Source organism: Aedes albopictus, chromosome 2 (assembly GCF_035046485.1).
Source record: "Aedes albopictus strain Foshan chromosome 2, AalbF5, whole genome shotgun sequence".
Lineage (NCBI taxonomy): Eukaryota > Metazoa > Arthropoda > Insecta > Diptera > Culicidae > Aedes > Aedes albopictus.
In genome coordinates, this window is record NC_085137.1 from 89,129,588 (window position 1) to 89,140,842 (window position 11,255).

Below are 11,255 nucleotides of genomic sequence, written 5' to 3' on the forward strand. Positions count from 1 at the left end.
TACATGTTTAATATTTTTAAAACAAGTACTGACCCTCTGAGTATGTGTTAAGCAACTCAAAAAAGTATTGTGAAACTTAAAAATATGTTTAAATAGACTTTTAAATCTAATTTTTGATTTTGTTGATTTGGGGTAACATTGATCATATCAGTGATCAATGTCTGTTTGTGTCGAAAATACCCTTACTTACTAAATTTGAGGTCGCTAATTTCGAATATGTTGTCCAAATTCTTACAAGCTATGTACTTTCTGAGTTATTTTAGGATTAAAATCCTCCAAACCACGTATAACGCCTAAAGGTAGGCAATGGCTTAAGGAATTCATAGTCTACTTTTAATAAATCGTATATTTTGTTGAAAAGTAGCATTTTCATAAAAGTTTCGGTTATTAAATCCAACTCTAGGATGTTATATTGAAGTAATACAGTCATTTCGAATCTTATACTGTATCTAGTATTCGTGCCATGCATGAATATTTTACAATGAATCTCATTGCGTTACGAAACACAGTTATGGAAAAATCGATTTATTTCAATGTTTATGAAATTCAATTTTCATGAATTCCATGTCATTAAATAGCTAAATAATAGCATATAACGATATACGATTCGATAGCAGAAACTGATTCAATGTAAAATGCTTGTTTGAACATTTCATGAGGTCGGTCAAACCGATCAATGTTACCCCGCTGATCAATGATACCCCGTTTTACGGTAATTGAAGGACTTTCTTTGCCTGCCATTGCATTGCATGAATTTGTATATTGTGAGGCAAGGCCAGGAAATCGAGAAAAAATCCCGACCAGAATGGGAATCGAACCCGTCGTCTCCGAATTGGCGATCCGAAACCTTATCCACAAGGCTAACTGGAGACACAAGGAATAAAGCTCAACTATTAACTGTGCCAGAGCAAGAATTTCGTTTCAAAGGGTGTCTGGATAAAATTTCGGTTCGGAAATGATCACACATTTTTACGTATGGACTTCTCATAAAGTCTATAACATCTATTCATTTTTTAACGAGATTATTAACGCGAGGGTAGTATTTACCATCTAGGGACCCACGGCATTACTTCCCTTCCCAAGAAAGAACTCACTTGTGAGTTTGTCCAGAGTGGGATTCGATTTCAGGCCCTCGACATGATAGGCACCTGATCTAACTATCCCACCAGGTCTGCAACACAAGTCTATTATAGATATTCTACGATAATTGTTTATTATTATTTGATGTTCTAACAGAACTTTATTCAGTCTTAAGTTTCACATCATGCACCACTTACTATTTTAGCTTTAAATCACACTTATTTAATTTCCCTTTCCTTTTTTTGCATTTTTTGTTTTATTTAGCTGTTGGCGCTTTGGCGAAAATAGGCAAACTGTCCCGTGCTAGCACACTAGAGAGTGTACATTTTTAGACCCCAATAGTTGCAGATCCCAGCCCAAACGGAGGGAAAGAACGTGATGAGCTTTATGTGTGTGTGAGTGTGCACGAGTAAATTGGAACCCTGATGCTGCTGCTTGCTGAAAACAAACAAAATTAAATGCACCATCAAGCCACAAACTAACCGAACCAACCAACCAACACCGCTCATCAGTTTTAAATTAGTCATTGGCAATAATCCGAGACACTACCATCCAGACACGTTCGCATCCACCACACCCACGCACAAGTACACTTGCTAGCACCCACCCCACAGCCCCCACAGCAATACACTATCGCACCTTCAAGGACTTCGTCGTCTGCTGCACCTCAGTGAATCGGAACGACCTGGAGCTGTTGTCGCAGTCGCTTACGCTGAAAAATCATCACCAAGAAAATTGGACTTCCACAGAGGCAAAATTTTTCGCAAACTTCGTGATAGTCTTCCTTCTAACGATCAGAAAAATCAGACGCTTGTCACACTTCCTAAGTTGTTCTAAAATTGTGCGAAGAGAAGAATGCTTGATAAGTGGGGAAAGTGTATCAGATATGGGCAGAGTGAGTGGTGTATTATTTGGAAAAATCCCTAAATTTTACTCAATGGTGCAAGATAAAATAATAATGGGGCTATCCTGATCCAAAAGAAATGCTTCAGTGTCAAAACAATGTATGGCTGTGTGCTGCGCGTGTAAAATTCTTCCTATGATAGAACGTAGAATGTGCTCCATGCTTGCTATACTTTATTAAGTATTCCCAATGTGATTACTATTCCACCTCATCCATTACTCCATTGTAAAACAATTGGGAATAGAGAACACGTGTAGAAGTAGATGATTATATTTACTCAGATAACTAAAATGTATCAATCAATCAAAACAAACGAAACATTCATCTTATGCATTACAGGCATTTTGCTTGTTTGTCTTTTACTACTTCACACTCATTAGATCAGAAAAAATCATAACTTTTTTTCTTGTTTTGTAGTTTACAGTATAAAAATTGTTTCAGCTTGTATGAGGAAAAATAACGTGTGATTGATTAAGTACCTTTAGTTTAAATCTCTATCATTATAATCACATCTAGTGCAATCATCCAAACTAAAACTTTCGTTTATATATTGCATGCCGAATCACGCTCACGAAAAATCAAAAAATAACAGTTTCCAAGAAGCTGCCCACGGCCGAGAAGATCAAGTAAACTAATTTTGGCAGACAGCAAAACAGTCACCGCATATGATCGCCCTCTGTTGCAACATGTTTCGTTTTATTTAAACTATATACACTTGTATGAATGTGAACGTGGTTCGAGAAGTTGCTTTAAGAAATAGCCGAAGAGCTCATTGCCTCAGAAAGAAAACCAGAAAATCCACATGAATGTTTTAGGTTCGTATTTTAACTCTTCTGTTCAGTCTCATCGTGTCAGGTGAACCAAGTTATTACCATTTAGCAATTATTATTTTTGATTCGTTTACTATTTGACTCACTTTTTTGTCAGTTCACAGTTCAGTTTTATTTATAGTTTAATTTAATTACAAGTTTTCATGTAGCATTGTCAGCTTTTTAGTTTAGGTATTATGTTTGTGATTCTCTAAAAATATCGAAAATAAAATAAACATACGAGTATATCCAAAATATGCTTAACATTATTTGTTTTCGCTTTTCTGCAAGATTGATGACACTCACTGTGGGGTAAATTGTCGTGCACAATGGTCATGAAGTTCATTGGTGTCAAATTTCCATCGGATTAAAGAGGTACTAAGCTATCCGTTTGTGTCTTTTTAGGTTGACAGATAAAAGTTATTTCGTGGCCCTTCCATAGAATCTCGCTTTCACGCTTGAGATTACCGATCTTTTCTTTCCAGCAGCCACGCTGTTTTATAACACGAATAAGGCCTTTAAAGCCTCACCCAGATTGGGGTGATCCAATATTAGTGGTTCCATTGATTGATAGTTATCAACTCTGTTAATCCTTCGCATAGGCGGAGCCAGCATTTTCTTTTTTCTTACAAACTCTCCTAAACATACACAAGAAAGAGCGGGATGAGAGAGGAGAGAAACTGCCTATCTTTATCATTCTCGTGTTTTTTTAGGAGAGTGAGTATGAAAAAAGAAATGGCTGGCTCTGCCAATGATCCTTCGTTGTGACCGATCATCAAATTCAACCCTTAAATCCCCAGGATAAACTATTTATTATCAATCGGCTCATACTCAGGACCATTAATACATAAAAATAAGCGGTTTTCACTATGATCGATGGGGAGAGCTCATGTGATCATGTAAGGATAGATGTCTTGCCGCGAGTTCATGTTTGAACCGGGTTTTGCACCGGAAACAAGTGTTTCTGGCCTGAGTTGCATCTGAAACTTGGTCACAGATGGGTATTTCCGGTAGGACTTGGGGCACACTGTTCCCTAAGGCCATGATAATTTTGGACCTAAAAAGATAGATTTTGATGGATTTCTAAGAAAGAATTTGTTAGATATAACAAAGCCCTTCTTTTAAAAGTATCACCCATGTGATTAATTCACTTAGATTTCAAACATGGGTCGAATTATTAGCCAAGGAATTATTACAAGATCATTGCATGCGTTTGGGCGCTCATTGGTGTATGGAGGTTTCTGTCTCAATTTACAAAATTGATTCCGCTTTAAAAAAACGATACACTGAGATATTAGAGACCAAATTTAGTTTCAACTTTAATTCACCTACCGAGAATAAACAGCATGTATTAATTGAAAAAATAGTCAAAAGGCAGCTGTAGAACATATCACAAAAACAGTGCACCAGGGAACACTTATGTATTTCCGGTGAAAAATCAGATTCATGCATGGATTTCAGGGGTGCCAGGCACCCCCTAGAATTTGAAAGCGTTGCTCTGAGATATGGGGCGATAAATGATGAATGGATGAACTAATGAATATTTTGTTTGTAGTGCACCCCCTTGGCAAAAATCGTAGTTTCGCCAATGGTTAACAATAAGTTCCTCCTGGATGTCACTGTTGTTAACTTGGTCGGAAAATGTTCTTCCCGGTTGCACAAGGCTACAATCTTGTGCTGCACACCATCCACAGTTGCGTAAAACCTCCGCATATTATTCCGATCTGTGCTTTTCTACATTTCAGCAATCTCACAATTTTTGTGCTGTCGTATTCTGTTGCGGTTTATCCGTTTCTCTTCTGCTCTTATATACCACCCTGTACCGCTGTCTGTTACCTCGAGTACCAGCCACGAGCATGCGGAATCCTGTTCGTTTAAGGACAGACTTGTTAGAATCCCACTATTAAGGACAGACTTGTTAGAATCCCCACTATTAATATTAAAAAAAAAACTACTCTTATTACCTCAGTGTAGTTGGACGTGTTGGACTGATGGCCTTTAGATTGGCAAGCCGCAATTTACACTTAACACCAAGCACTTATGAAAAAGGCTGATCCATTTACATGCATCAAGTTTGGCAGACTATCGGGAGCTAAAAACAGACGGAGCGTGATTTTTGAGATTTCGCTGCACTATTCACTTGTCCAGCTTCAAATGGTACTGTTTGACAGATAGATACCAGGCATGTTTGCGAACAAAAACAAAGGGAACAGCAGCGACATTTGTCATCTATAAGGCATTTTCCATTTAGAATCCGTGGGGTCAAAATAACGTATATGTATATCAAGGTTGGAATAACAAACACAAAAGGTAAAGCGCTCAAAACATACATTGTTTTTTGTACTTTCATGGGAAATATCAATGAATTTATTTTATTTTACATTCATTTTCCCACTTTTCTCGTGTAAACCTTCTTAAAAATCTGCACAACAGTGGTCAAATTTAGCATCAACCCCTTCGGCATGATAGTCCAACAATCAGGTCATCTATGCAGTACCCATATTGTATTGACCAGTCTTAGTGTAGAATTAGCATAATGTTTATATATGCGTTAATAAAAAAAAGGAAAAAAAAAATGACTAGTCTGATTAGGATTTCAATGGAAAAATGACAAACATTTTTTTATTGCGAAATTAGAAGCAATTCAGAGAATTGAGAAGACGCGAAATTTGAGTTCGCGTTAATAAACACTACGCATCTGTGACGACACCACTGAACGCCTTCGGCTTTTGTGACAGCTCATCAAAATAGTTAAAACACAGACGTAAACCTTGAACGATTTTCATGGAAATCCATCGCCCAGTTCACACTACCATCACCTGGTGGAAAAGTGGCACGAATCACTGTGTTGTGCAATATCGTCAACAGAAGGCGTTAGTGTGAAACGTCAAACACATAGAAAAACGATGCACGCGCCTCTGGTTGTGAAAGCCACAACTATGAGAATTCAAAATGATCGTTAAAAGCGTGGTCGATGGAAATTTCGCAAGTGTTACGTCTGTTTGTCTGAGGTTAAAACCTCTACAGATCCCTTGTGTGCGATTTTGAAAAGCAGCACGAGATTCTTGAGGCTGTCATCCTTGTATAAATTTGTTCTCATAATCTTGTTGTCAAAAAACAATGACCACAGTTCGAACTTCTTGCCAAATTTTCGAATTTCAAGCAGATTAATCAATTAATTCCAGCTTAAACCACATAATGGTGTTGGAGACATTGAAATTTTCTGTCTGTCAACCACGCTAAATTTTCAACGTGTTTGTGCAAGATTTTTTCCTTCTCTTGTCTTCAATCTGAAATAACTTTTCACCCGCTGCAAGAAAATCACTTTGCTGAACTCCTCCTCCCCCCTAAAAGCGTGACGTAAATTATGAACGTCACAACCCAAATGTTAATCACGTTCCTGAGCTAGCTCAGCCAAAGTTGACATATTCTCGCTACTGTTTTGACGGTTCATTCTCTGTTAATGGAAATTTTCATCTTTAATGAAATCTTTCATCGAAAACCACTTTATTAACCTTTATGTGGCCGACAGGGTACCCGGGTACCCAGCGCCCACGGTGTAGAAAAAAGCAAAAAGTTTGATGGACACATAACGGTTAAGAAGAACTGCTGAATATCGAGATTCACTATATGGAGCGCAACCACGAACGAACGTGGAATTATTTATTGTAGTGTGAGTAAATCCACTTACTCGCACTTATACACTCTTACACTTTTATACAAAGGTAGGGTAAACAGGTATAATATGCCTCCCCTAAGCAGAAATGGCAATATCTCTGAAACTGGCGCCTTATTCCATCTATTGTTCACTGCAAATCGTTGTTACTAAAGTTAGTGAAGTGTTGCATGCGAACTTTGCCTTTGGAGAGGTGGCTATGGAAGCTTTGAAACGTTTTTCGAAAACGTTTCAAAATTTGCCTTTTCAAAACAAACGGGGCAATACGCCCCATCTAAAGAAAAACGTCCACCCCGTGATAAAACTGTCCCAGGGGATGATTCCACCACATGCTTATCCTAGGAGGTTCTTTCAACAAGTGTCTAACTGCATAAAAGTTGCAATGTAACACAAGCGAACAGAACTAGCTTCGTTTACAATGAAGTCAGCTCACCAGAGGTAAAATATTACGCCAAAAGCATCGATTTCAGACTTTTTGTTTTGTTTTTACTGCTTTTCTGTACCAATCCACTAACGGACCAGCTTGATGACAATAATTCTTCAATATTTGAGATTAGGGGCTGTCCATAAACCACGTGGTCATTTTTTTGGGACTTCTCAACACCCCCCCCCCCCCCCCCCCCGCGTGGTCATTAGTCCATACAAAAAAAATTTTTCGTCCTTACAAAATGGTCATTGGCCGAACCCCCCCTCATGACGACGTGGTTTATGGACAGCCCCTTACTAATCGATCACGCATGCAAAAAGCGCTTGAATCGCTAGAAAATGAAGAGGGGCGTTTTGCCCCGGTGGTGCGCATTATACCCTTTTACCCTACTATCTTAGTTCAACAGGCGGTGATGCCGTCGGTGACACTTGCCGTTAGTATAGGACTATGATAGAGTTCTATGTCTTCTTGATAAAGTAGTCTTCGCTTTTACGCAACGCCAGTGAGGTGTTTATTTATTACGATTTTCGACATCCGCTGCCTCAAAGTAAGATTGTTTTATATGAAAACCGAAATATTTTTGTACGGTCTGCAAAAGAAGAGGGGGCTATCCAGTACATACCAGTATTTCTCAACGGAAATAACGCATTTATCTTGCAACTCAGTTTACACTCAATGCTTCAATATCACTCCTCTCCTCTTCTTGGCGTAACGTCCTCCTGGGACAAAGCCTGCTTCTCAGCTTAGTGTTCTATGAGCACTTCCACAGTTATTAACTGAGAGCTTCCTCTGCCAATGACCATTTTGCATGCGTATATCGTGTGGCAGGCACGAAGATACTCTATGCCCAAGGATGTCAAGGAAATTTCCTTTACGAAAAGATCCTGGACCGACCGGGAATCGAACCCGTCACCCTCAGCATGGTCATGCTGAATACCCGTGCGTTTACCGCCTCGGCTATATGGGCCCTGCAATATCAATAAAGCAGTTTATTCGGCTTCGAAAAAAGATCAGCGTCAGATGAGCTTACGATGACCGAGAAAACACGTTGAATATTTAGCCATTTGTGTTGCCCCTTAATGGGAAGTGAACATCAAGATATAAGAAAGATCTGAGGGGAGAAAAAACACAGCGTAAAAGTGGGTTTTAACCTTCGTCGTGCATTAGGGTCATTATGACCCAAAACGCGATTTCAAGCATTAATATCTCTTTCGTTAATTAACTTATCGTAATGAAAATTCTTGACTTTTAATAATTTACAGAAACGAGTCATTTAAAAAAAATCTTAAGGTGAAACCAAAATGGCACCACAAAAAAAGTTACGCATTATGACCCAGAAATACAAACTCTTATGGAATGATGGTTTTTTTCACCAATTCAAATGGCCAACATCTTATTTGATAGATAATTTCGTCAAGAATGTGTTGATATGTTGAAACAGTGGTTCCGAGAACATTGGCGACCGGGTATCTGCTATACAGGGCACCATGTCGGACATGTAGGATAGCACTACATTTTGCCAGTAGTTGTGGAATATCTCGTGTTGTCGGCCACTTAGAAGGATACTGTCTCCCGCAAAGTTGCTCAGAAGACTAAGAGCTTTCACGTAGAATACAATTTAGTTTGAGAATCACTCACTGCGTGGCGCTAGTGTTCTTTAGAGCTTCCTGTTCAGTCTGAACGTCGTATATCTCGTGTTCTGGACCATTTAGAAGAATACTGTCTTCGGCAAAGTTGCTCGGAAGACTAAGAGCTTTTACATAGGAAACCATTAAGTTTGAGAATCACTCACTGCGTGGCGGTAGTCCTATTCTGAGCCTCCAGTTCAGTCTGAACGTCGTATATCTCGCGTTCTGGATCACTTAGAAAGATACTGTCTTCGGCAAAGTTACTTAGAAGACTAAGAGCTTTCGCATGGAAAACAATTTAGTTTGAGAATCATTCACTGCGTGGTGCTGGTGATCTTAGGAGCTTCCAGTTCAGTCTGAACGTCGTATATCTCGTGTTCTGGACCACTTAGAAGGATACTGTCTTCGGCAAAGTTGCTCGGAAGACTAAGAGCTTTTACATAGGAAACCATTAAGTTTGAGAATCACTCACTGCGTGGCGCTACTGTTCTTATAAACTTCCAGTTCAGTCTGAACGTCGTGTATCTCGTGTTCTGGGCCACTTACAAGGATACTGTCTTCCGCAAAGTTGCTCAAAAGAATAAGAGTTTCAAGGATTCCCAAGGAAGTTTCAGGGGTTTCAGCAGCCTTTCAGGTGATTGCAGTAAGTTTCAAGGGGATTTTAGATGCGCTTCCAGGTAGGTTTAAGAGAGTTTCATGATTCAATGAGCTTCAGAAGAGTTCTAGAGTTTCAAAGAGCAGTTTCAGCGGTGTTTCAAAAATTTACAGGCAGCTTCAGGGAGTTGATGAGACGTTCCAGTGAATTCCAGATAGTTTCAAGTGTATGTCAGAGGCTTTTCATCTTCCGGAACGCTCTTGAAACACACCTTAATCCTCCTAAAACCTCATAGAACCTTACACCTATGAAACCTACTGGAACCAATCTGAGAACTCCGCCCCGGAAGTTCACATCATTCATGAACTTTCCTGAAAGCTCTAAACCGTTTAGGGCCTGATGGGTCATATAACCACGATGCTAAAACGGATCATAACAAAAATGCTTTGCGACAAAGCGATTCGGCTCCAAAAGGGTAAAAACTCCTTGAAATTTTATGAAACCCTATTGAATTACTCGCAATTTGCCCTGAAATCTCTCGAATTACTTCTGAAAAGTCCTGCAAAACTATCGTAAACCTCCTCGAATCCCTCGAGCCCTTGAAACTGCTTGATACCCTTTAAAATCCCTGGCACCCTCTGGAACGCCCCCTAAATCTGTTTGAAAGTTCTTTGGAACTAGGGCTTCCAATTTTTCTTGGATATTGCTTCTGGGGAAACGGGAATAAATCTGGCGATTTGAAATGATCCTATCAACATAGGAATTATGGCAAACATACGACCTATTCAAATCGAACGCCAGAAATATTACAACAATGTAGGGTCATTCGCCAATTGTTGAACACTACCCAAATATTGAGAAATTTTTGAAAATTTCTGAATCAAAATGATCATTTAAGCTAAAAACTATCATGCCAAAATTTGAACACCGTATCTCAAGGCTAAGTGGTCTGCACGAGGCCTAAGGATCTCAAAAATTGTATGGGATTACAAAAAAACATGAAATCTTGTCAACGAAAAAAATACTTTATTCTATTAAACTTGAAAACCCAAAAATGTGCATGGAATGGCAATATCTGTTTTCGTTTTTGAGATATCGGGAAAAATGTGATAGGTTTCCTTTCAGATCTCAAAAAATGATCAAAATTTTCATTTGCCGGTAGTTTTATGTCAATAACTCAGAAACGAAAAGAGATATCACAATTCTGAGTACATCATTGGCCCACTATCATTGAATATCTTGAAATCATCTAACATCCACATAGCCATTCGTTTGTCCTCCTTACCATCATCCTCTACATTGTCATATTGCTTAATGAAAAATCAGTAGCTCATCGATCTCATCGTCACAATAAGTTCAGATACGCTTAATATTTCCACTCTCAGTTCAATTCAATTAACATTTTAGTTCAACAAACAGTTTGGCTTGTGTTTTCAGTTTCAAGTTTTGTGTGTGTATGCGTCCCAAATGCTTTATACTCACCTTCTCCGGGATGATCGATCGAATTGCTAACAATTGAACAACAGTAAATCATTGACCGTGCCGTGATCGATTGATGAATCGCGATGAAAATATCCATTGATTTAGTGGCTTTCGTGTCAACCGGATGTTAGGAGCGATAGCTTGATGAAGGAAAAGAAAAATGCATTTCGGGAATAGATGAACCGATTTCGATTTGTTTTTGTCGCATTTGGTTGTGTTTTAGCGCCAACTGTTTCTTCCTTTTCATCTCGTTGTTGTCAGTTGTCAGTTTTGACTTTTGGTTATTGTTTCTTTCTATAAACGTGCGCTCGCTCATTTAGTTCTCTCGCCGCTCTCAGCAAATTAGTTTCGTGTGCCTTTCCGAACATAACCCGATAAGAAATACGACCTCGATTGTTCAAATTGGCTGTGAGAAATTCAGAACTCTAGGGGAATTAAAACTGTCTAAACACGAAAGTTTAACAAACAATGAAATTTTGTGCGGAATCATATTAATTAAATGTAATCAGTGTATATTTTCTACCAAATCCAGAAAAAATATAAAAACCGACAAATTATAACGACTAGCTCATTTGCGAACCATCATCCCATCAAAGACACGCACCTCGCTTTATTCAGCTACAGCTATTAATCGTACTAATGGTGTTGAGGCAG

The 11,255-nt window shown here is 38.8% G+C and overlaps 1 protein-coding gene across 13 annotated transcripts in view; it reads left to right on the plus strand.

Annotated features, from left to right (window-relative positions):
- LOC109427547 (protein NDRG3) overlaps positions 1-11,255 on the plus strand; it is a 224,282-nt gene that overhangs the window by 203,861 nt on the left and 9,166 nt on the right. The window contains exon 11 of one of the 13 annotated variants that reach the window (XM_062850057.1): positions 11,198-11,247. The exons of 9 other annotated variants lie outside the window; for them this stretch is intronic. In XM_062850057.1, coding sequence (XP_062706041.1) covers positions 11,198-11,232 — 35 coding nt within the window. In that variant the 3' untranslated portion in view covers positions 11,233-11,247. Of the gene's footprint in view, positions 1-1,344; positions 1,701-2,576; positions 3,063-11,133; positions 11,251-11,255 lie in introns of those variants that run through there. 3 more of the 13 variants (XM_019703171.3, XM_019703147.3, XM_019703139.3) reach the window with 3 other exon arrangements.